The 26,954-nt window shown below is 40.1% G+C and overlaps 1 protein-coding gene across 6 annotated transcripts in view; it reads left to right on the top strand.

The window, feature by feature from the left end:
• The window catches only part of PTPRG (protein tyrosine phosphatase receptor type G), a gene marked incomplete at its 5' end in the record, with an annotated part of 700,341 nt that overhangs the window by 402,978 nt on the left and 270,409 nt on the right, over positions 1 to 26,954 (top strand). For all 6 annotated transcript variants that reach the window (XM_082727351.1, XM_082727352.1, XM_082727350.1 and 3 more), the window contains 2 exons: positions 3,279 to 3,458; positions 17,071 to 17,219. In XM_082727351.1, coding sequence (XP_082583477.1) covers positions 3,279 to 3,458; positions 17,071 to 17,219 — 329 coding nt within the window. The remainder of the gene's footprint in view (positions 1 to 3,278; positions 3,459 to 17,070; positions 17,220 to 26,954) is intronic.

Below are 26,954 nucleotides of genomic sequence, written 5' to 3'. Positions count from 1 at the left end.
TGGCAGTATGTCTTCATGAAGATTGCATTCCCACAAGACTCTCAACAGGCGAATGGCAAATTACTTTGGGCAGCCCAACCACCCTGTAGTTTCTATGCTTCCAGTCCAGCCCTTTTGGGAAGACAGCCTTGTCTAGTAGGTTGCTATGTCGGAGTTGGTGAGCAATTGAAAACGGGTCCAGTTGCCAACTGCACATGTCCTTCTCATTCTAAGAAAGAGTCAGTAAGGGGAAACTGAAGTGCAAATGACTTTTCCTTCTTATTTTAGATGGAAAATGTCATATCTGAGGGTGGAAGGCTTCTTGCTGATTGGTTTTCTCCCCAAAACTAGGTTTAAGTTAACCACGGTCTTTATTTAGTGTCATGTTTTTTACTTAAAAGCATTTATTCAAACTTCTGAAAAACAAAGCATTCAATACTCTGAGATTGTACAACTGCAAATGATTAATGATATAATTCTCAGCGCTTTATAAAGTGTCTTAACACTGGAGAGATTTATACAGTGTGGAATGGCGATGGTGCTTCGATGTGAGAATAGGTAATCAATACCCCCAAGCTTGGAAAAGCGTTCTATTTCCTCCACTAATGACATAGGGGTTTTTGCAAGGCAAGGGTGTCTGGAGCATGAAGCACTCCAAAGAAAAATTAATTTAAAATCTGAAGTGGAAGATCAGTTTCAATTAAAATTGCACTTGAATGTACATTGGGTAGAAGTGTGAAAGCAAGCATGTAGTCGGCTTAAATCTTGAGATTGTTACCAGTGAATAAATGAATCCCACTGGTACGAACCCTGATTATATTTTTACAGAGTGCTAAATTATATGTCACCCATGTCTAGAAGGTTTTGAGAAATAATATGAATGGAAAGTGTGCTTCTGAGAGTTTTTCTTTATTAGTAGGATAATTACGAGGTGTCTGTGTTTTTACTAAGGACAGCTTGCATTCTTATTTCTTTGGAGTCAAACATGTTTGGATTTGTTTTACTGTGCATTTTTTTCATTGAGTATAATTTTATCGTACTAGTGAGTTTCTAAATGTCATTACACACACACACACATACACGATATTAAAACTTTAGCTTCCAGGGATGCCGTGGTGGTGCAGTCAGTAAGCATCTGGCTTTGGCTCAGGTCGTGATCCCAGAATCCTGGGATCAAGCCCAGCCTTGGGTCTCTCTATTCAATGGGGAGCCTGCATCTCCTTTCCCCTCTGCCTGTAGCTCCCTCTGCTTGTGTGTGCCCTCCCTCCTTCCCCCCACTGTCAAATAAATAAAATCTTTTAAAAAAATAAAACATTAGTTTCCATCATTTGAACATATAGGCCCATGAGACACATCAACAATCACTTTATTCCTCTGGAAGAAAATTTAAAGAATGGACAGGAAATTGGAGCTATTCCTTATGTCCCTTTTCCCCTCCTTTTTTCCTTCAAATGTAATGATGCAGATGAAAATAAAGTTTGGCTAGAATATATGCAAATGCACACTCTGTTCCTTTATGACTCATCAGAGTCTTAGGGAATTTGTCCAAGAGGTGAAGAAACATGAGTGAAAAGCACTTGATGCTTCTTCTTTTAGTAAGGAGCCTTATAGTCAAGAACATGGTGATGTTAACTTTTTCTAGAAAGCCTTATAACACTTGTAAATGATTCTGAAAAGTGCCCTGAGTTGCTAAACCTTTGTGGAGCAGCTAGCATGTTCTTCCTGATAGTCTTTTCCATCTTCCTGTTTCGGATGAGAATTCGGGAAAATGACCCAGGTGTAGAAGGAAGCCAGGTTATTGGCCAGGTAGCAAGAATATGTATCATTTTTTTGGGGGGGGGGTCACATCGATTGCTCTTGCAGCCTTGACCATTACTGTGACTAAAAAGATGTTCTGTGGTTGTCTCTTTTTTCATGGGACCATTGTTTACATCAACTGTGAGCTGTATGGACTTAGGGGGTGGGGATATTGATGGCCTGTGTGAACATGGTAGTGGGTTGGGCACAAGTGTGTAGGCTTTTATTCAGCAGTAGGAAGACTTACAGTGTCTCTGTTTCTCCATTCCACGACGCTAGGTTTAGAGAGTAGTAGGAAAAGTACTGGTGGTTGGATGAGTTGGTCTCTTCAGATCACTTTGGCTATTCCATCCTCATCTGATATGTGAAGAAATTTAAAACTGAAACCTAGGTCTCTCTCTCTCTCTCTCTCTCATTCTCTCTCTCTCTCTATATATATATATGTATATATATACATATATATATATATATATATATGCACATTATCCTTTATTGTTTGGAAAACCTAAAAATTGTAACATTTAGATTTATTTCATATCCTATTCTTAAAAAGAGATGTAAATCTTTCTAGCAAAGGGTGTTTCCTTTCAAGGGGCCACTCCTGCTTTGTCATGTCAAAAAGGTTAAAGGCTGGGTGCAGAAAAAATCTCAGAGCCTGTTATCAACTTAATAGACATCACCCCCAGATTATTTCGTTTCCAAGTAGTGCAGACAGGTGGGTGCAGTATATTTTCTCTGCCCATGCCTTCTTGTTACCCACTAGGATTCTGCACTGTTGCATTTTCATTCCTGCTGCATGTATCCCCCCAAAAGCCTGCCTTTATGTAGTGCTGCATTCATTCTGAGTGCACCTTTATACCCCCATGTCCTGTGCCAGGGAGGGATTGAGGAGGAGAGGTGAGTGCCTGAATCCACTAATTTACAATTTCTGGCCAAACCGAAAAATCTTCCCCGATTAACCAAAAGATAATCCTGCCTCATTGCCCCACTCTTTGTCATCACTCTCATCCTGTGTTATGTGGCCTTTAATTTTTAATTTTTCCTTTTTCCAGTTCACAGACTCATAGGAGCTGTTGTGTTTGGTATACCGTTGATAATAGCAAAACATGCTGAACAGAAGAAGGTGGTTTCTTGTGAATAAATGCTTTGCTTATTTTAGAAGACTTACTTAGAATTTTTTAAAAATGGGAACAACTCTGACAGCCCTTCTGCTCAGCTCCCTTAATCTGATTACAGATAAAGTAGCAAATGTTTGATTACAAATCAAGAAGCAAAACCATCTTAAGGAACATGTCTTTTCTTTAATCTTATCGCCCTATCAAGCAAATGGCTTGGATCCATAGTTTTCAACAGACTGACATCTTTGGGTGGGAACATTGGCGGGGGTGGGGGGTGGGGGTGTGATGTACTTTCAGAGATACAGTGGTTGACTTTTTACATCCTGTTCATTTCACCCCTAACCCTTGAGTCATGAGGACTGAAGTGTGGTTCTCTTTTAACAGGTGCCTATGGTCCTGAGCACTGGGTCACATCTAGTGTCAGCTGCGGGGGCCGTCTCCAGTCTCCCATAGACATTGTAGACCAGCATGCACGGGTTGGCGAAGAGTACCAGGAGCTGCAGCTGGATGGCTTTGATAATGAGTCTTCTAACAAAACCTGGATGAAAAACACAGGGAAGACAGGTAGACTCCTGACTTTTTTACTAGTCAACAAATCAATGGGAAATGGTTTTCGATGGCTCTAATATTTACCTTATCCATGGTTTTTGCTCCTTCAGTAGTGCGTGTTGCTATAAGGAACATAGAGTGAGAGCTTTGGAATTAGCTCTTGGTTCGAGAACCAGCCACTTGCTCTACAAGCTGTGTTATTTGGGGCAAATTACTTAACCACTCTGTGCCTCGGGTTTTAGAAATACAATAAAGGTGCATAATAAAATATCAGCCTCATAAGGTTGTAAGGATTTAGTGAATCCATATAGGTAAAGTGTATATAAAATGGACTTTCAGAAATCTGCTTTAACCTTTATGGTGACCACCAGCCACATGTGGCTATTTAAATTTAACTATTAAGTCCATCAGTAAGTAAGGCTAAAGTTCACTCCCTCAGTGGTAATAGCCACATATTTTTTTTTTGTATATCCCCCCTGACTTTGTTAGGTTGTTTATGTGCAGTGTTTGAAAGCAGAGGATGCACATTAAAATCTTCATGGAGTTTTTTTTTGGGGGGGGGGGATCTGACTTTTATTTAACATGATATAACTTTAATATATATATAATGTGATGATTTGATACATGTTTATATTTTCAAGTAATTACCATACTTGGTTAGTTAATACTCTAATCACTTCACATCCTCCATTCCCTCCCCCCACCTTCCTTCCTCCCTTCCTTTGTTTCTTTTAGTGAGAACATTTAAGACATACTTTCTTAGCAGCTCTGAAGTATGCAGTAAGGCATTGTTGACTATAGTCCCCATGATTATACATCCCCAGAACTTACTTCTCTTAAAATGGATCTTTATAGCCTTTAATCACATCTTTCCATTTACTGCACATTCAGTCCCTGGCAACCACCATTCTACTCTCTGTTTCTATGATTTCAGCTTTTTTTTTTTAAAGGTTATTTATTTACTTATTTGACAGAGATCACAAGTAAGCAGAGAGGCAGGCAGAGAGAGAGGGAGAGGGAAACAGGCTCCCGGCTGAGCTGAGAGCCCAATGTGGGACTCAATCTCAGGACCCCGAGATCATGACCTGAGCCAAAGGCAGAGGTTTAACCCACTGAGCCACCCAGGTGCCCCGATTTCAGCTTTTTTAGATAACATATATAGGTGAGACCATAGTACATTTGTCTTTGTCTGACTTACTTCACTGAATATAATGCCCTTAAGGTCTACCCATGTTGTCACAAATGGCACGATTTCTTTCTTTTTTATGGAAGAGTAATACTCCAATGTATATTTTACTTGTCTGGTCATCAGTTGTGGATACTCATTGTTTCTATGTGTCGTCTCTTGTGAATAATGCTACAGCGAACATGGAGGGGGCAGATATCTCTTTGGGATAGTGATTTCATTTCCTGAAGTAGAATTTCCAGAAGTAGAATTGTTGGATCATATGGTAGTTGTATTTTTAGTGTTTTGAGGAACTGCCATATTCATTTCTGTAGCATCTGCACCAATTTCTGTTTCCACCAACAGTGTACAAGGGTTCTCTTTTCTCCACATCCTCACCAATACTTTCTATGTCTTGTCTTCTTGATAATAGCCATCCTTACAGGTGTGAGGAGCTATCTTATTGTGGGGTTTTTTGTTTTTTTTTTTTCTTTTTTGGAAGACTTTATTTATTTTTTACTAGAGAGAGAGAGAGAGAGAGAGAGAGAGAACAAATGAGATGGGAGAACGTCAGAGAGAGAAGCAGACTCCCTGAGGAGCTGGGAGCCTGATGTTGGACTTGATCCCCAGACTCCGGGATCATGACCTGAGCTGAGGGCAGTTGCTCAACCAACTGAGTCACCCAGGCGCCGTTATTGTGGTTTTGATTTACATTTTTCTGATGGTCATTGAGCACTTTTCGTGTACCTATTGGCCCTTGGTGTATCTTTGGGAACATGCCTAGGATCTTTTGCCAACTTTTAACCAGGGTTATTGAGTTGTTTTGGGTTTTTGTTTTTATTTTATAGTGGGTTTTTATTGGGGTTTTTTGCTACTAAGTTGCATGAGTTCTTTATGTATATTGGGTATTAAAATCTCTATCACATGTATAGTTTGCAAATTTTTTTTTCCTATTCAATAGATTGCCTTTTTATTTTTTTAAATTGTTTCTTTTGCTGTGGAGAAAGAAGCTTTTTAGTTCAATGTGGTCTCATTTGTTTGGTTTGTTTGTGTTGCTCGTGCTTTTTGTGGTATGTCCAGAAAATCATCACTAAAACCAATGTCTAGGCGCTTTTACCTGATGTTTTCTTCTAGGAGTTTTATGGCTTCAGGTCATACATTAGAGTCTTTAATTCATTTCAAGTTAATTATTGTAAATAATGTAAGGTAGGAGTCCAACTTCATTAACTTTTGCATGTGAATACTTAGTTTTTCCAACACCATTTATAGAAGAGACAGACTATCCTTTCCCCTGAGTGTTCTTGGCTCTCATGTCAAATATTAGTTGGTTATACATTGTATATGTGTGGGTTTGCTTCTGGACTCTAGATTCTGTTCATCAGTCTGTGTGTGTTGCTACACCAGTATCATACTCTTTTGGTTACTGTAGCTTTGTAGCATAGTTTGAAATGCCTCCAGCTTCATTTTTCTTTCTTAGAATTCCTTTGGCTCTCCAGGGTCTTTTATGGTTCTGTAGAAATTTTAGGTTTGTTTTTACTGTTTCTATGAAAAATACCCGTAGACTTTTGATAGCGATTGCACTGAATTTGTGGATCATGGGTAGTGTTAAACCAGCCTTATTTGAAATGCTTGGTAGCCATATATGGTCAGCAGTTACCGTAGGGAGGGAGGCAGCAAGATCAAGTCCATTCTGTCATTGCAAAAGGTCTGTTGGACAGCTCTGTGCCAAATGCACAAATGGAAGTAAAATTCTTACCTCTTTGGTTTTTTGCTTTTTTATTTTTTTAAAGATTTTTATTTATTTATTTATTTGACACAGAGAGAGAGGGAGGGAGAGAGCATACACAGGCACGGGAAATGGTAGGTAGGGGAGAAGCAGGCTTCCCGCTCAGCTTGGAGTCTGATGCCAGGGTCAATCCCAGGACCCTGAGATCATGACCTGAGCCAAAGGCAGCAGCTTAACTGACTGAGTCACCCAGGTACCCCAAGGTTTTGCTTTAATATTTCCTATTACATTAGAGGACAGAGGAACATGTTCTCCTGCGTTTATATATCAGGCCAGCAACTTGATGCTCCTGCCTTTAATTATCCCCATCGTCCTAATTTGTCTTTGGAAATTTATGAATACAGAACTTCATATTTTCACCATTGCTACTGCAAAGAGCTGCCTCCCTCTTAATCACTATTGTGCAATTATCAGTTTCAGATGGTCCATGGAATTAGAGAATGCCTTGCTGTGCTCCCACTGTGTGACCTGAAAATAAACACAGAGGTGTTATATTATGTCTCTGCTTAGTGCTACCTGGGTTTCTATTGGTACTAAGTATATTTTTTGTATCTTATTTTTTGACTCTTAAAACTCTAATCCATTAAAACAGGCTCACTGTCTTTCTCTCTTTTTTGAAATAATCCCTTTGTAACCAAGTGTGTCACTACAAACCATTCTTAGTAATCCCTTTCAACAGCCTTAGCTGGCCACAGCCCCCACACTGGGCTATAACAACTTCAGTGTCAGCCTTTTGGTTTCATTCTTACTGTGGGTCACAATCTTGCCTTTTTCTTTCTTTTTTTTTTCTTTCTTTCTTTCTCCTTCCTTCCATCCTTCCTTCTTTCCTTTCTGTTTAAAAATTTTATGTATTTCCTTTGGAATGTGATAGCCCCCAGAGTCCAGGGAGGAGAACACAGAGAGAGGAGAGAGAGAAACTCAAGGAGACTCCACTTGAGTGTGGAGCTGGACACGGGGCTCCATCTCACAACCCTGAGATTAGAACCAAGCTGACACCAAGGGTCGGTGTTCAACCAACTGTGCTCCCTCAGGTGCCCCAGAATTGCCTTTTCTTTTGACCTAAGTGGCTACATGGGCGACTTTGGGGGGATCCATTTTCCTTCTCCAAATCAACATTTGTCTGAGATTATTCATGGTTGATTGCTTTGGGTTGGCCTGGTGTGTTCATAGAATTGCTTCTCAAGTCAGCACCATGATTCCTGACTTCAGACTCTTCTTTGTAATGTTCTCATGATCCGTTCTCCTTGCCTTATCTCAGGCTACCCTCTCCTATACCTTAAGTCATCCATCTGGGTCTATCTGCTCAGGAAAAATGTGTGTGACTGATAAGGTTATCTGTACACACTTTTTCACCCCTCCCTCTCTTCCCAATGTAGATTGTATATTTATTGTTACAATTCAGAATTTCTCTACCAGTGGTCCTGCTTTATGTTTCCAATGTGAGCATCCTTTGGAGAACCAGGATGGGAATATTGACTCCCCCAACAATCTGAATGTGGTAGACTGTAGTGTTGCCCTACTGGGTATAATCAGACCTCAGAGCAGAGTGCCACCTCAGTGCCACATTCCAGAATCTGCCAAAGGCAATTTGCTGGGCTCTTTGATGTGGTTTTCTACTTGACTTTCAATGCTTGACAGCCTTCTGCAAAGATAACAGGTTTCAGTGACAGCTTTCAGCTTGGTATCTCCAATGACAGGTTTTAGATGAGTGGGGGGGTTCACTCAATGCAAGTTGATTCATGACCTTGGTCTTCCAGGAGCTGATTTTCAATCTCTGTCACCGTGCTGACTTCCTGGAGTGATCCACAACTTGTTGCATGTCTGTGTGTATGCCTGGTTTTCTAGCATAGCCATCCAAATATGAACACATCTATATCAGAATTTGAGAAGAAGCACACCTTTCTGAGAAGCAGAAATAAATCCCTTTACTTCTCAGACTGTACTTACTGTAAATTCATGACATCATCCTAGACAGACTATATCTCAAATAATCTATGATGATTCTCTAGGACTGTTTTATAAAACACGACAATCATGTATATGCAAGTTTGAACAAGAACCTGGAATTATTTTTCTGTTCTCTTAAGTTTCAACGTATGGTGGTGTAGAAACTTGAGTGCAAAAATCACACTGTGTTGTTCATTTTCTTTGTTTTTTTAAATCTTCTTCTTCTTCTTTTTTTTTTTTAATAAGCACAAACCTAGAAACTTCTTTCATCCTATAGTTCTTAAAATGCTAAAGGAGTTCGTGAATTTTCAAGTATTTTGGAGAAATGAAGATTCAGTTGCTTTGTCCATTATGCATGGATCATATAAATTCAACTGAAAAACAGTATACAGACAATGTAGGGTGCTGTGTCTAAATTAAGGGCGAGGATTGATAATATTCCCAGTGAGTAGTATTGATAGGTAACCTAGAAAGACACCCATTTATCTTCAGCCCTAACTGAAGTTGAGGTGGACCTACAGCTGGTGGTGTTCCAGAAAAGGAATCTGGACCTAGGAAGGAAGAGACCTCAGAATGTGAGGAGAAAGTAACCAGTAGAGGAAATGCACCAAGTGCTAGAGAAGTCCAAAGATGAATTCCCTCTGCTGCTACCAGTGGCATGCAAAAACGTGCCACAGGAAAGTCTCCAAAATTCAGCCCTGTCCTAATATAGCTCATGGGAAAAGAAAGGCCTTCCCGGGTTTGGGGACCCCAAATGCTGAAGAGCCCAAGACCCCAGGTAAAGGCCCAGGAAAGAAGTCAAGAATCAAAGAAGAAGCGGAGAAAGAATGAAATTCTTCATTGGGGAGAAAGACCCATGACAGACTCAGAGGATAAGTTCTTCACTATTTCTAGTAAATCTGCAAGGAAATCTTTCCATACCTCAGAAGCCTGGCCCAGAAATCTCAACATTCCCCAGTTGACCTAATCTTAGAGCGTCAAGCAGAAGGAAACCTCCAAACTCCCTAAAGAGCTTTTTAAAAATATCCAGGTCCTGCAGTGCCTGAGTGGCTCAGTGGGTTAAAGCCTCTGCCTTTGGCTCAGGTCATGATTTCAGGGTCCTGGGATCGAGCCCCGCATCGGGCTGTCTCCTTGGTGGGGAGCCTGCGTCCTCCTCCCTCTCTATCTGCCTACTTGTGATCTCTGTCTGTCAAATACATAATCAAAATCTTAAAAAAAAAAAAAAAAATCCAGGTCCTGACCACTGTTGTAGCCTTCCCCAAAAGTGAGCTCCGGACGTAAGTGCTTTTTGAAAAACCTTGGCAAGTATTACAGGTGTGTGTTTGTGGGTGTAAGAACCTGTCCTTTGAAGTAAATTCATTTTTAAAATTGCTCTTCTGTGTATTTGCTAACATAATAGAGGAAAAACACAATGCTTCAGTGTGGTTTGTTATTAAAGTGTAACATTTGCTTCTGAGTAAACTGTTGGCATTCCAAAAACATTTGCATTCCAAAAACATTTTTACAAAACGCGATATCATCGAACTAAGGTTTTGCAAGATGTTACCCTTTTGAGGAACTGGACAAAGGGGACATAAGACCACTGCATTATCTCTTACAACTGCAAGTGAATCTATAATTACCAGAAAAATTAAAAGGTTAATTAAAGAAGCCCCACAGAAGCCACATGGTCTTTCTTTGTTCTGGTTCTTCATTTTATATTTATCTTAGATACCTAGATGAAGAAAAAACTTCTTTTTCGTTCTCCATTAATTTTTAACCAACATGTGTTTTTTTTTTCTCCAAAAGTCCTTTTGTGAATTTTGTTCTTCCAGAAAATAAATTCAGTAGAGAGTATTTATTTTTTGTGATGGAAATTTACAGGTCACTTATCTGTAAAATAGACTGTCTTTTGGATATTAAAATATGAATATAGAAAGTTAATATTTAAAGCAGCCTATTACATACAGACAGTAACTTTCCCATAAAACAGTTTTAATGTTCATATCTGTCTTAACCCCCTGAGAGGGCTATATATCCAATCCAGGATAATCAATAGAGCAAGTTAGTTGTACGTAGCCCACTTCTCGAAAGTTGTCTAAAATATCTTTACAAGACTGATAGCATCTCTCTTTTTCTTCCTGAGAAGCCATAACTGTCTACTGTGCCACTTCTCATTTGATTTCATCTAAAGTTATTTCCCTTTTTTTCATTTTTGTAAAATGAAAAGATAATGCATTCATCAAGAACATTTCAAGATAATCTTGCTATTCCTAGCATTAGCTTCTAGCTAAATGATCAGAATTTAAGACTTAGACGGTGCTTCTGATGTATGTTAATAAGCCATGGGCTCCTGTGAATTTTAACTATTTGGAGAGCTTTTGGTGTTTGGTGTTCACTACTTTTTCTTTCCTCCCACACCAAGGACAGATAGTCAAGGCATTTGTCATCACGCATTCATTTACTTCCATTTTCCCATTTTATATTTGTCTACTCTGTGTTTTTTCCCTTGCCTACTTTCTTTCCTACTTATCTGCATTTGCCACAGTGCCTGACATCGATGGATTCAGGAAATCATTGTTAAATTAATTAAAGAAGATAGATTACAATAGAGAAAGTATGGAAGCAGCCCAAGTGTCCATCGATAGATGATCAGTTAAAGAAGAGATGCTATATAGATATACAATGGAATATTATTTAGCCGTAAAAAAGAATGAAATCTTACCATTTTAACCACGTGGATGGAGTTAGAGAGTATAATGCTAAATAAAATAAGTCAGAGAAAGACAGATACCATGTGGTCACTCATTTTTAGAATTTAAGAAACAAAAGAAATAAACAAGAAAGAGACAAATCAAGAAACGGACTCTCAACTATGGAGAACAAACTGCTGGTTACAGAGGGAGGGCGAGTGAAACAGATGATAGGCTTTAAGAACACACTTATGTTGAACAGTGAGTCCTGTATAGAATTGTTGAATCACATGAAATTAATAAACTGCTGTATGTTAACTAACTGAAATTAAGATAAAAACTTTAAAAAGTAAAACTTTTCCTGTTTCAGAGGTCTAAATTCTTGGGTTCTTTCCATTCGTCTTGTCTGAACTCTGGAATTCAAGTCAGAGCTGTTTCACTGGGTCTGTCTTTAGCTAGATATGCTACAAGCTCTGTTTCATGTCTGCTCAGCTCCATTTTTTTTCTCTGACTCCCACAGCCCCAGCCCTTGTGCCATGGTGGTAGAAAGAAGTTTTGGGGTAGATGGAAACGGATTACATGCCAATTACATAACCAGTAATAATGGGAAAACCAGTGCTGTTTTACACAGGGAGACTTAAGTAAATTTTGAATTTTGGGGGTCATGTCTGAGGCCTGTCTTTGTTTTTTAGAGCATAGTTCTCTCGGCTAGATTGATATCTGTCATACATTGTATGATTCAAGGGTCAACTTACCCACTTTATTCATCTTGCTCGGTTTAGCAGTGAGTTCACTGAGACTTGGGATAATCCCATGACTTGACAGCTCCTGGATGTCTGAGGCTGCTCCAACTTAACATGTCCAGTCTCTCCTTAGCAGATGACTACAGTGAAGTCTCAACTTTTGTTCCTACCAACTAGTGTTGCTTTCTTCCCATGCCTTCTTCATTTAGTAGCCAGAAAAATTTCATTTCCCAAATCTGATCATATCTGTCTTTCTGTCTCACCCTCTTTCATTCTTCTTCTTTCTTTCAGCCATATCAAGGTCTTTCCATTTCTCTTGGGGATGAAGATAGATTGATCTCTGTCCCTGCCTCATTCCCCAGCTTCTGTGTCACACCCTGCTGTCTGGGCACCAACCACCTGGCTTTGTCTTACTTGCTCTCACTACAGCAGGGCCTTTGCATCAGCTTCTTTTTTTCTGGGCAAGCTCCCCTCTTGTCAGTACTTCCCAAGGTTGCTCCTTTAACTATCAACTCATGTAATTTCATCAGTCCTTGAAGATACCCACTTCCCTTCCCCTGTCTGGGCTTGGACTCACCTCTTACCACTTGTCCCACTTGCTGAGCTGCTTCTGCTGTTGTTTAGTTGCTAGGACCTGTCTTTCCCCCAGCTGTACCCTCCCTGAAGCCAAGATCTATGCCTGATTCACTAACCTTTTCTTCTCTGGTCATAAGTTGGTAAATATTTGAAGAAATAAATGCCAATGTTAGATAAGCTCATGTTTCTTGACTGCCAGACCAGAATGTTACCCTTTTACCAAGAGCCCTAAGCATCCCCTAGTGGACATCTGCATTTTGGGTGGTCTGGGGGTGGGGGTAAAGGGTCCCACCATCAAGATCCAATCATAGTGGTCTTTTCTCATTTTGTAGTGTTAAAAATTGGTTGGGAATAGTGGAAGTAAATAGCAAGCAGCTAGTTTCCCTGCCATCCATTTTTATTTAACTTTTGGCACCTACTGCTGTTTACTCAGATTTTGGTATGAACATTTGCTTTAGCCCAGCATCATATAGACATGTTGAGTCTAATTTATAAACAGTGGGTGGATGTCCTGCAAACATTGCCATGAATGCCAGGTACTCAGTTATCCCTTCGAGCTCAGGAGAAAACCCAATTCCTTATCTGTCGTGTGACTCCCACCTTTTCCCTCCCGCTGCGCACAGCCTGGGGTATTATTACATTTGGGGGAGCCTCAGACACAGGAGAAGTCTGTAAAAGCTATGGCTTGTCTCCCTAGGATAATAACCTTTATAAACAACGCTTATGCAATTATACAGTGTCATCTTTATGCTGTAATGTCATACAGCAATGACTGTTGTAAGCATCCTCGTTTGTCAATCCTGTGATCTCCCAGCAGACCCGTGAAGCTACTGTTGTAACATTCCAGTTTTAAAGAATGGGAACTAGAGCACCAAGAAATGTAATGCCTTTCCTACAAGTGGAGTGTGACAGGTGGTAGTAGTCAAATTCAGACTCAACTGGCTCCAGAGTCTGTCTCTGTCTCTGTGCCTGTGCTCTGCATTTTACTTCCTGTCTCAGAAGGGTGTAGACCGAAAGCCCTTGGGTGGCTCCTGCTGTGGGCTATGAACTCTAGGTTCAGAAACTCCAGATTTGAAGCCTTCGCTCCTTCTGCTCCCTTTGTCGTTCTGCTGTGATTCCATCCCAGTCCACAGTAGTGGTTCAACAACCAGAGGGCCTGTTCTACACTCCCATGTACCTTTCCTGTTTACCCCTCCTTTCCTATCAGTCTCTGTCCGTTAGCTGTTATACCATCATGTCGCCTAATCCGATCCAACTTACTTCTGTTGTTTTAAAGTTGAAATTAAAATTCATTACTCCCAGCATGGAGCCCAACTCAGGGCTTGAATTCACAACCCTGAGACTAAGATGTGAGCTGAGATCAGAAGTCAGACACTCAACTGACTGAGCCACCCAGGTGCCCCTTTATTATTATCACAGTAGTATCTACTTACTGTTTTTCTTTCAACTGGCTGTCTTTATTTTAATTACAGAAATTGATTATAAAGGAAAACTTGGTACCAACACCTTAATGGGAAGACCTGTTCTATTTGACTTGGAGAGACTAATACAGGCATATATGCCTGTGACCTGTGATATAAATCAAATTACCAAAGTTACTAAATTGAGCATAATACTTACTTTTGGGTACAAGGGGGAAATGAGTGAGTATCAGGGAAGTGTGGAGAGCAGATCAGCACCACATTGATATTTTTTTCCCTTTGATGTAAACAAAGCATAGAAACAATCAAGAAGAGAAAATACGTTTTTTTACTCTGTGTTGTAATGAATTCAGAGCATCTATTCAGCACTTAAAATCTCTGTCAAGTCTTGCCGTGGTCCCTGTCCTAGGACACTTTATTTTGTGAGGAAGTCAGTATTGCTTTAAAATGGAACTTGAGGGGTGCCTGGGTGGCTCAGTCAGTTAAGCGTCTGCCTTCAGCTCGGATCATGATCTCAGGGTCCTGGGATAGAGCCCCAAGTCTGTTAGGTTTCCTACTTGGCGGGAATCTGCTCCTCCCTCTGTCCTCCCCCAACCCCTCCCCCTGCTTGTGCATGCTCTCTCTCTCTCAGATAAATAAATAAAACCCCCCCTTTTTTTTTTTTAATGGAACTTGATCTGAAAAAGGAGAGTCACACCTTTGTGGGCCCCTCTCTTTGTGGCACGTGAACTCTGTCCATACCTCCACAGAGGAGTCTGACAGGAATCTCTACTGAATGTGTACTTGTTGGCTTTCTGGCTGGTTGGTTAAGGCCTTTCCCTGTGTGATTTCCTTCAGGCATCAAAACAGCCTTGCCCCATTGACCCTTTTAGTGCCATGGGAACAGTGGTGGAGACTGAGGCACAAAGAAGCCAGGTAACTTGGCCCAAGGTCATCTGCTCTAAAGTAAACAGAACTGGATTCTGACCCAGGTCTGTCCATCTCCTGAGCTCTTAATATATTCTGTGTTCTGTAGGAAGTATCTTGATTTTGTTTTCAAACAGCTCTGTGTCCTCAGTGGTTATCAGAAAATGGTTACGTGATAGGGGAGAAAGTTCTCCCTTCGCAGTTTTATAGGTAAACAAAAATAGAAGTTGCATTGAGTGGGGGGAGTGGGAACATGGAGCGTGCTGTGTGCTCTAGTGAGGAAAACAGTAAAATGAAAAATGAGATTAATGTTTCAGATTGTACAGTTCCCTAATTATGCTTTTAATTATTCATATAAAACAAGTAAAATGACCCCTGACAGAGACATAAATGATTTAGGTAAAATCAAATATTTATAAGAGCTGCTGAGTCCCTGGGTATATTGTAACAGATGCACTCAAAATGCTTTGCCTTCATCCTTTGGATGCAAAATGTTACATATAGAATTTATAACAGGATGAGAGTAATCAAAAGTATCTAAGACACTACTGACCTAATTCATAGGTATTTTGGCTTTAGAACTAACGGCATGTGATTGGTTTACTGTGTTTTATCTTATAAAATAGCATACTGTGTTTTAGGGATCTCCAAATGACAACCCCTGCTTGTTTCTGCATTCTTAATGGTGGAAAAAAAAAAAAATCAAAGGAAGAATGAGATTCCATGACACATGAAAACTATATCCATATTTTAGTTTGGATAAAGTTTTATTGGAACAGTCATTTACATGTTGTGCTTGGCTGCCTCTGTGCTACAAGGACTAGGTTGGGTTGTTGCAACTGGGATCTCAGGGCCCTCAGAGACAATCTTGCCCTTGAGAACATTTGCCAACCCCTATTAAATGTGCCTAGCACACAGCACAGGTAAAACAGCCATCGCGTGTTTAATCTGCGCAAGAAACACTTGCTTTGACTTTATTTCATCTCTTAATTTGCTGTCCCACTAATTGAACATTCACTGTATATTTTTTCAGAAATTGGAGAAAAACTGTCTTTTGAATGCAATAAAAAGGGATTTATACGAGCAGGGTTCCTTTACTTGCTTTTAATGCTTCCTTTATATAGAGGAGTACTGAAACTAATTGCACTGTTTTAGAGATGGGTCATTAGCCTCGTCCCAATCTTTTACGGAGACCTAATTTTCATGCAGGATTTCTCGCTAAAGCTCGAACTGGGATCTCTTTAGGAAGAAGAAACAGTGATGATACAAAAGCTTTTCTGTGGTTTACAAATTTGGCTGTTGATCACAAACCATGAAGTATATTGGTTGACATCTTACCCATATTTAGCAGCCAGTGAGTGTTTGTTGAATGAATGCATGAATTCACTTTAGAAAACAAACAAACAAAGGGAGTGTCTCACTTCTAAAAGAAAATCTGTTTCTTAATGCATCTGGATACTACATTCCTTTTGGGAAAATAATTGTTATGCCAGTATAAATCCAAGATATTTATTCTCAATTTCTCTTTCCTGTGTTTTAGGAGGAGGATACTTTTGAGAGTTAGGGTTTAAATTGACGAAGGTTCCCTATGTTTTGGAATTCTCAGGTGTTCTTTTGGATGGGTTAAGTAAAATTTTCCTACATGTGAAATAATTTTTTTTTAAAAAAACATTACATTAAATCTAGTTATCTGCAGTTATTTGAATGATTTAATGTATAAAATTTTGCTAGCATTTTCCTGGGCACTGTTTTCAATACCATGTTTTCATGATATTCAATATTTCAAAATTTCAGGGTATTCAGTACCACTGTTTTCAAATACCATGAATGCAACCCCCACCTTTGCCATATGTCCACTGATACTGCCTTAAAATGGAAAGAACCTGCAAATTTTATTTCCTGATATCTTTGTCTAAGCTTTCTAATCAAAGAAACCTGCCTCTCACATCTGGCTTATCATATGTTTTTCCCACCTCATTCCAGAGAACCCAGGGGTAGCCCCAGGAGTCAGTGCTTACAAAAAGAAAAATTCTCCCTCTCCAGGGAGTTTTGGTCATTGAGCGGACTAAGGAGACCCTGATTCAGAGCATCTTACTCTGTGACTGTCTCCATTTTTTTTTTTCCTTCTTCTTCTTCCTTTTTTTCCCCCCATCTGTGAAATGGATAAGAAATTCTGAGATCATTCCCTGGGAGTTTTCATGATTTAGAGTGAACCAGAGCTTGAGAACATTCTACAGCTAGATTGTGCTAATTTATTCAAACTAGTGTTTTTGACTTGTTTTTCCAACAGGAACGTGAGGAAATAATTCACATCATATAATCTGAACTTTACTGGAAGCAGCGGAGGAAGTCATTCAAGTTTTTTTTTTTTGAGATTCACTTTGTTCCCCTTCCCTTCCATATTTTTGCAGTTGCCATCCTTCTGAAGGACGACTATTTTGTAAGTGGTGCTGGCCTGCCTGGCAGATTCAAAGCCGAGAAGGTGGAATTTCACTGGGGACACAGCAATGGCTCTGCGGGCTCAGAACACAGCATCAACGGGAGGCGCTTTCCTGTCGAGGTGAGAAGGCATCGAGATGTCAAGTGTAGCCTTACTTTGGGTCCTCATATTAGTCAGATGCTTTGTCTTTACCCCCAGTGACTTTGTGAATGAAACTTATAGTGTCCATACCTTTGTCTCTGGAAACTGTTTATATACAGTGTGACAGGTGTACATTCCTCCTCAAGCTTCTTACCTTTGTTTGACTGGAGAAGCGTGGGGAAGTCAGCAGCCTTGTGGTTTTGAGTGGACTCACCCCTGGCCAAGGATTTTCAGCCATTTGTTTCATCTGGCACAATTTCTTTACTCTGTTTTTCAGAAGTCCCACTTTTTAAAGGTGAAATTCTGAATGAAACTCAGGTTACTGTTTTCGCCCTTTAGAAAAGAGAAAAGTTAGTTGATACATGAAGAGGCATCTCAGAAGCTTCTCTCGGTGGGGAAGCTGTTGTAAGGTTTGTTTGCTCCCTGCAGCTGTCGAGAAAGAGGCTGTGGCCATTGGTGGTATGACTCTCAGTTAACATTGCTGGGATCAATGGTGACATTTTGCCTTTCCTGTGTCAGTTTTCTCAAATATCCTTGCTGCTAGACAGAAGAAAGGTGTGGGTACAAGAGACGGTTTGTATCTTTTTGGTGAGGTTGGGAGGGAGAGAGCAAGACTCCAGATTCCTTCATTAGTGTTGGTTGGGGCGGTGCACCTTTTCCATTGCTAACCTTTTTACCTTTTACCATCATCAGAATGGGGATATTCTTTGTTGGTGCACATGAATTTGTTAGGTTTGGTTCTTTTATGTGGTGAGCTTTACACATTTGAGGAAGAACTAAATGGATGTTCCTTCAAGTGTATGATTGGACTCAAATATGGAACAGCAACTCTTAGTGTGTTATAACTTCTAGTAAGTCATGACCTACTTTGATTATCTGAGGAATACTTGAGATCCCCTCCATATAGGGAAAATACACGGATGTACATACAGATTTGCACGTAGTTTATAGGGCTTCGTCATTCACCCTAGTTTCTCAAGCCTATTTTGGACCATTTAGGCATCCTTGAAGCATAAGTGAAAAATCCTCACAAGATGAGAAAATCAGTAGTATTTCTTTGTCTAGAGATGCCTTTACTCATGTATAAATTTGTTTCTTATTTGTGATTGATGGAGAAAGCTGAGATAACTATTCTGAGAAAATGCTTCACATTTTTTTCTCCTTCAACTGACATTTTCCCAGTATTAAGATTCTTCTGTCTGTGGGACTTCTTGTACTCGTTACACTAGTTAAAGGTCTCCTGAGAAGGGTTTTTGCTAATGGGCTCTCATCCTCCTTTTGTACTAAATGAATCACTTCTTAGAAATCTTAGCTTTATTGGTACTTAGAAAACTTGATTCCTAGAAGCAAAATTATATCATCTTTCTAAAAGTTTCAGGTTTCCCTCAGTTCTTTCTGACCAGTTCCCATTGGCAGTGCGAGTTGAAGGGACAGTTGGCGTCCAGCTAGTTTTTCTCAAAAGCCTCTTTATCTCAGAATCAGGCTGCTATTTGTTCATCTAGTGTTGTCCAAACAAAAGACCTGTGCTTTGAAAGATTGAAAACTTGTTTTGGCAGTTGCCTTGGTAAATACGAAGAGCTCTAGAGATGGGACCTGGGAACTTATGCATCATTCTTAATTATATCCCTTAATGTGGTGAAGGGCCTGTCTCCTTCTCTTATTCCATTCATATTTAGAAAAATGCATAGACTAGATGCATATTCTTTTAAAAAGTTACTACCTTAAGTGAATATTTCAGTTTTCTTTTACTCAAAGAGTGCCCTGAAATTCAGAAGCTATTTCAAAATGGCAGCTATAATGCACAGACTTATTGTTCTGCCAAGTTGTTTGAATTTATTTCTTTTAAGTAATGTCAGATGGTAAGGCTGCTTGTATTAATTGGATTCCTCATCGAGGCCCATCTGGTTTGTAACTTTTTTTTTTTTTTTTAATGTGATAAACATGTTAAATTACTTACTGGGTGTATTTGAGGAACTTGGAATTTCAGAGACCAAAGGTAACGGGATCAAATTTAACTTTAAAATATGCAAGGAAAAGTTGCTCACTTTTGCCCAAAACATGTCTGTAATATTTTGTGTTCACTTGCTTTATTGGAGCTCTTTATCAACAGGAACTCTCCCTGGTGGTCTTAGAGTTTGAACATCTCAGACTTGGTTTATTTCATTCTGTATAACTATGTTGCTTTCTAAGAAATTAAAATGAACGTAAAAAGGGTCGCCTGGGTGGTTCAGTCAATCGAACCTCTGACTCTTGATTTGGGCCCAGGTTATGATCTCAGGGTCATGGGATCGAGCCCTGAGTCAGGCTCCATGCTGAACACAGAGTCTGCTTGAGATTCTTTATCTGCCTTCTCCCACTACCCTCACGCTCACTATCTCTCAGTCTCTCTCTGTATAAAAAATAAAATAAACCTTTTTAAAGAATGAAAGTAAAAAAATTGTTATATATCATGGGGTCATTTATCAGCATTGGGGACACTTCTTTTCTGTCTTGTGTACAGAGTCAGAGAAGAGTCATGGTTGAAGATTGCACTGAGATTGGCAAAGCACAGCACTGGTTCTCAACTAGAGACCGTGTGCTCCACCCATAGGGACATGATTCATTTTCAGGGGCCATGTTTGGTTGTCACTCGTAGGGGGCAGTGGTATGCTCCTAGAATCTAGTGAGTAGAGATGCAGTTAAACCTCCAGGGATGTGAATAAACCTCCAGTTCATAAGGCAGCCCCCAGACAAAGAATTATCCTACCCAAAATGTCACTGCTGTGAGACTTTGGAGCAGAGAACATGTATGTTTCGTTGGAATCGAGCCTTCCTTTACCTGTGTGGCATGACTTTGAGGATGTTTGAATCCTTGGATCTCCCTGCTTGAGAGGTTGTCCCATCTTCTTATGGATTTCAGAGAGGAAATGTACCTGGCCTGATAGGTGAGAACATTGCTAGTCCTGGTTCCTTGAGCTTCCACTTGAGGTTAAGTCATGACCTTGGGTATGGTACGCCTCAGTGCTCCAGCTCTACAAGCTGAATTGTAAGCATAGCCCTGCAAGAATGTGGTCCTGCTCCCCAAGGGTCAGTGGCAACAAGCCCAACGTGGTCAGTTTTGCTGCTTCCTGGGAATTCCTCTGAGGTCACCTATAACAACTTCATACACATCCAGAGATTTGACCTCCCCACATTTTCCTGGCTGGGATCCTGGACTTGTTCTTAGAGTTTGTACACTTAAAAACATCCCATCTAATAGAAAAATAAGAGCCCTTCAAAAGTGGCTTTCTTTACAGCTCAATTTAAGTTAGGAAACACTCAGAATCGAATTGCAATGCCATGCCTAGGCATGTAGACCCAATTTGGATCCTCAGATGCCCTCCCGTCCTATCATGCGGCTTTAGTTCTAGCCGAGCAACAAATGTTTCTTAAATAACTACTGTCATGTAGGCTCTGGGTTATAAAAGTGAACCAGAAAGGCAGTACCTTTAAGGTATTTGCACTCTGGTAACGAAACAGAAATTGGGCAAGCAGTCACATACAGTTGTGTTATATCAGTTGTGATATGGTCTCTGAAGAAGGGTGTTTTGTCATGAGATGTGGAAGACTTATAAACAGGCATTTATTAAGCTGTATTTATTAAGTGATATTTATTAATATGGAAGACATGAGTTGGATCCTGCTCATAGAACAGGGGCATGCAAAGGCCCTGAGGCAGGAGATACTTGGTAAGTTGAAGGAGTGAAGGATCATTGGGGGTTTTGATAGGCAGGATAGTGGCCCTTCAAAATGTCCACTCACCCATCCCTGAATCCTGTGAATATATGTATTGCTTTACATGGCAAAAGGGGTTTTTTAGATATAATTAAGTAACCATAAAGTGAAAAGGTTCAGAACATGCCAGTGATTAAAACAGTGGTAGGTCCTGTTCCCGTTCTTCCATGGCCATTTGATTTTGTATTACCTCTATGACCACAGTTGTGTATGGCAGCTTCTACTGTATCCTAAGTTTTCTCTCTGCCCCTGCTCACTCCCTGTTCTGATTAGTAACCTAAACAAAGGTTTGTGTAACACTAATAGGATTGAATCATGCGGTGTTTTCACTACTAACTGAAGCTGGAGTTAATGCAAAGAGAAATCTCTGGATGAAACCTCTGATCGCTCCATTAAAGTGGAGGTTCATTGCATACTTGTTGTCTGAGGTAATTAAAATCCTGTTTATTACAATAAGAGATTGCAGGAGTTGTTGATTAGACTTATTGCTACTTTATGAGTTAAAGTCTTCAATAAGCTTAAATGATCCAAACTGATTGTGTGTGCCCTTTCCAGTGAAACTCACAGCTGGTTCATTTCAGCTCTGCTTAGAGCATCCTAGCAAGTGAAAAGGAGCAAAGGCATTTTTCCTAATAATACACCATGTACACATTACCATATGGTACAAGACTGCAGTACCTTAGCTGAAACTCATGAGGCCAGAAGTTTCAGAATTCAGTATTTTTTCTGGAAAGGTATTACAGTGCATATGCTGTACGTATTACTGCGGACACATAGTGGGGTCTGGCACTCTACTCCTTGGACGCATCAGTAATCCTGCAACACACAGATGAGTATTCATGCTAAGTGGGGAATCTTGGTATTCTAAATGGCTTCCCATCAGGTTTTGCCACCAAATTAGTTTTTGCCCTCAATTCATAAATAACAATAATAACAAATCACCTTTGGTCTTAGAAGCTTTTGAGATTTCATCATCACTGATGAAGAATTTATGGATCTGTGTTGTAAAAACTGGATCCGTAGCATGGCTCCCCTGATTTAGGTTCCTAAGAACATGGGATAGTTGCAACCGTGACACAAACACACTGGATTATTTGTCTCCCCAGTGGGTCCAGCAGGTGCAGGAACTATCCGGTGGTAAGTGTACGGCCTTCTTAGAGTTAATTTTTGTTCGGGGGAGGGTAAGCATATACTAGTTTTAGGCTGACCTTGGTCTGTGATTCTTCCTCATTTTAACATTCTGCTTAAGCCTGCAGTTGTCTTCAGTATTCACATCTTTGGGCCTGTTACTTTGACCGGCTCCTGTCCTCCCTCCTGTCCGCCTAGCTCCCATCTTTTTGCCTAGAGTCAGGCTAATGTTAACACCTTTCATTTTGTGAAATGGATCTTGGTTCTTTGAGTGTTTCTATTTATTACGCTCCGCTTAGACACGTATATTTCTACTGGGCCCCTAGATTATGTTCCCAGTGATTTGCATCTGCCTTGTCGCTCTCCACTCTTGTGCAAGCATGGAGGGCTATGACGCAACTCAGATGTGGGCCAGTCTACCAGAGGCTGAGCTCCCATAGCGACCCCTGACTTCCGTAGCCTGGTATTCTGGGGCACGGACTGAATGTTCAGGTTGGCTGGCACTCCTTTATGGAGTCATCCTTTTTTACTGGAAATAAATTTAGATACAAAACACCTTCCTGAAGGTGTATTTTATATAATGGCCAATTTTAAAGGCTTGTTTTCCATTAAGGAAATCTGTTTACCTTTATTTAACTCCGTTTTTTCCCAGACTGGTATAAGCCCAGTGTCCCACTCCCCTCTCAGTTTAAGTTGGCAGTATCGCTCTTTTGGAAAGGAGATTTATAACTTTCTGCTGTCCTCTATTCTGTCCATATTCCTTGTAAGAAATGGAGGGATGTCTGAGTGATGCAGTCAGTTAAGCTTTTGACTCTTGGTTCTGGCTCTGGTCATGATCTTGGGGTTGTGAGATCAAGCCCCACATGGGGCTCCATTCTTGGCACAAAGTCTGCTTAGCATTCTCTCTCCCTCTCCCTCTGCCCATCCTGTTCATTCTCTCTCTCTCTTTCTTTCTCTGTCTCTCTAAAATAATCTTAAAAAAAAAAAAAAAAAAGAATGATATCCCGTTCAAATAAATGTTTCCAGAAGACACCAGTGATGATTTTGATTTCACTTATCTTGAAAATTATAAAACTAACTCGCCTTGTTCACAAAGCAGTTGTCGTTATAAACTCAATAGTGTCTCGCTTTGTCTGTCATTAGAGAGAGCTGTCATTAAGGGAAGTTGAGGGGCACCTGGCTGGTTCAGTCAGCAGAACATCTGACTCTTGATCTCAGAGTTGTGAGTTTGAACCCCACATTGGGTGTAGAGATCATCTAAATAAATAAAACTACAAAAATAAAAAAAGGAAGATTGAGATGTTTTCTATTAAAAATAAGTTTTGCCACTCATGCTGTTTCTTTCACCCTGCCTTCTACTTGACTGAAATTCCTGGAATTATTGCAGTTTCTCTGAAAAATTGCTTTGTTCCTGGAGAGTCCTTTGTGGTTATGCTAAAGGTACTGCCTGTTTCCCTTGTCCTTGCTCCTAATGAACACAGGAAGTGTCAAGGACGCTGTCCCTGGTTATCTGGTGTTTGCTGCTTTGTGGTGGGGCCGGTCGTGTTTTTCTTTGTAGTGACTTCCATTAAATAGTGACGGAATTGTCTGAAATATAATCAATGACTTTACTGAAATAAAGATCCCATTTTAGAGCAGAATGTTTCATCCTTTGCTAGTGAAATACTTGTTTTCCATCTGGCTGATCTTTTATGTGTATGTCCTGGGTTAATTAAGGGGAACATATGAAGGGGCCCTAATACTTAGCGTAAGCTTAGTGGTGAAGTAATGCCTCATTGTACGAAGCCAGGGAACTGATTTGGCAAGGCAGAAACAGCCTTGGCCCCTGGCCGCCATAATGTCCCACAGCACCCATCACACAAAGTCTTCCTTAGATGTGAACTTGGCTCGGGGCTGTTTTGATGGTGTATTGCTGACATGTGGTGTGCTGATACTGGATTGGATTATACTGAGAATCACAGAAAAGCAGATGACGGTGTGAAAAGAAAACCCAGTTAAATTGGAGATTATTTTGGTCTAAAAACTTGATGACCCCAGGGGAACCCTCAGACAACCAAAAAGAAGGCAGAGAGGTGATGGTAACGGTGTTGAAGGTGGTGCTGGTGGTTGAGATTGTGATGATGATGCTGTAGACACCATTTAATAAGCATTGCCTGAGTCAGGAATGTTCTAGATGTTACCTCATTTAATTTTCTCACCTGCCTTATGAGAGTGGTACCCTAAGTATGGGACAGCTGAGCTTCTGGGAAGGTAAGTGGCTTGGCTGAGGTTCACGGTCAGGACTTCAGAATTTAGGCTTCAGTGTCTACCAGATCTTAACCAGCTTTCTTTTTAATTGGATAAGTCATTTCCTAGTTTTTCCTTGTCATTGCCTTAGGTTGTTTTTAGAATCACTGATGCAGTAGAAATAATTTTGCTGGAATTGTAACTGCTATTTATTGGATAACAGGGACGGTGGGAAAAGGATCAAAGGACTTCGTATGTTCAAAGTAGCTGAACCAGTAGTAAAACATACAGTGAGGAGAGGTGAGGGGAACTGGAAATGCTGTCAGCTCTTTGCCTAGAGATATGGTAGGAAACTCTACACATTTTGTCTGGATCTGCCACTTCTGTCTATTTTTAATCACGTAGAACAACACTGAGAGAAAATATAATCGAGCCATTCGTTGTACTTTTAAATTTTTGGCAGCCACATTAAAAGAGGTAAAAAGAGGGTGCGTGGGTGTCTCAGTTGGTTGGGTGTCCGCCTTTGGCTCAAGTCATGATCACAGGATCCTGGGATCGAGTCCCGTGTTGGGCTTCCTGCTCAGTGAGGAGTGGGCTTCTCCCTCTGTCCCCTGTCACACTCATGCACCTGTGTGTGCTCTCATTTTCTCTCTCTCTTGCTCTCTCATGCAGATATGTATGCAAAAATAAATAAATAATTAAAATCTTAAAAAAAAAAAGAGGTAAAAAGAAACAAGTGATTTTGCTTGAGTTGAATAATTCATTCTATTTTATACAATTTGTGGTATATAATTGTTACAAAATCAATTAAATTTCAGTTGATTTTAACAATCTATTTTTGTTGCCCTAATACATCAAAATATTACTGTTTCAACACATAATCAAATAAACAATTATTTCTGAGCTATTTTCATTCCTTTTTTTTTTTTTTTTTTAATTTTTTTGCACTCCTTCTTTTGTACTATCTTTGCAGTCTGGTGTGTGTTACACACTAACAGCACATCTTAATTTAGACTTGCCAATTTTCAAATGCTCAGTGCCACACACCATACCTGAAACATGCAGATGTGAGGGCTCCAGGCCACTCATGGACTTTAGATGATAAACTAGCCAAAGGACTGACAAAAATTCTCTAGGAGGACTTTTTATGCCGAATCTGTAGTAATTTTCACGTATGTTTTTCTTCCCCCAACCAAACAATAGATACTATTAGCTTTGCATTGTGATCTGACCTGGTTGGCGCAAGTCTTCACCTAGATGTGATGCCAGCATTTTTTTTCTGAGTAAGCTTTCAGTAGTTTCCCATTTATTTGCTTGTTTGTTTATTCATTCATTCATTCATTCATTCATTTATTTATTTAAAGACCATTTGTTCCCAGGACTTTGGACACTGTTTTTCTCAGAATCTATTTTCCAAGCTGAAGAACTCAAATAAAACCCACTCAGGGAGACCTTTGTGCACCAATGGTAGAGACCTCCGGCGGCTAGATCAGATAGATTGTAAATTCAGGGTCAGGAGGGTTTATGGACATAAGGCTCAGAGACACCCCTCCACACCCCCACCCCTGCACTTGTTTTGTTTTTCCCCTGTCCTATCAAAATTTGAGCAGGAAGGTTTCAAGCCATCTTAAATCTAAAGCCTTTATCAAGTTCTTTAATGCCACTGACACTCAGAAAGAACAGTGAGGAAGATTTATAAGGAACAGAAAGAAGACAGGATTGAAAGAAAGTCTATTTCCCCTTTGAATCCCCAGCATAGAATTTCATAGATTTCCCCGCCCAACCCCACCCTTTAATAGAAAGGAGAGGAAACTTCCTGAAGCTTCCCTTCCTGGTTGTAAGGCCTGGCACTGTGTTGAGCGGAGATATAGCTTTGGGTACATTTACTATGACATAGGGAGACCAGCTGGGCAAATTCACCAAAACCTTATTTTACTTAAAATTAAAAATTTCATCTCTTGAATGTTTGAGGATTTCTTAGAATACAGGGCTTTAAAACTCAGGCTTTAGAGATATTTGGGTTAATAGTGAAATGACTCCTAAATCCCACCTCTTACTAGGTAGAGCTTTGATTTCTGAATCTCCCTATTAAAACCTTTACTGCATTTATAAAGTTCAGTATTTCACGGAATCTTCTTACTGTATGCCTCGGTGTCCACTGGTCCCTGATCAAAGAAGGCCAGGGGTGAAAGAAAACTCATCCTGCTACTTCCTGCCACTTCTCAGCCTGTTTCTGCCTTTAAATTTGCTCAAGTCTCTGACTCTACCTCTGATCACTTTATTTATTCATATTTATTTATCAGCAGGGTAATTGTGGAGTAAACATCAGAACCATATAGCAGCCCTGGTACATTTTCAGGACTGCATTAGTTAGTCTAAATGCTCTGTACAAAAAGTATGTGTCAGATATATTTAGGAAATGCTGCCTACTATACCTTTCTCTTGGAGCTTGATCATGGGTTAGCATAGTAAAATTATTAACAAAAACTCCAGCAAGGGAACTTGTTCAATTTGCATGTAACAGGAATCTCCCAAACTCACTTGACCATGGAGTTTATTTTATTTTGTTTTATTTTAATTGTAATTTCCTGAGAGGCTATTGATAAG

The sequence above is a fragment of the Mustela nivalis genome (assembly GCF_964662115.1).
Source record: "Mustela nivalis genome assembly, chromosome: 1".
Taxonomy (NCBI): Eukaryota; Metazoa; Chordata; class Mammalia; order Carnivora; family Mustelidae; genus Mustela; species Mustela nivalis.
Note: the sequence above shows the minus strand (reverse complement) of the source record. Positions and strands in the feature narration are given on the sequence as shown.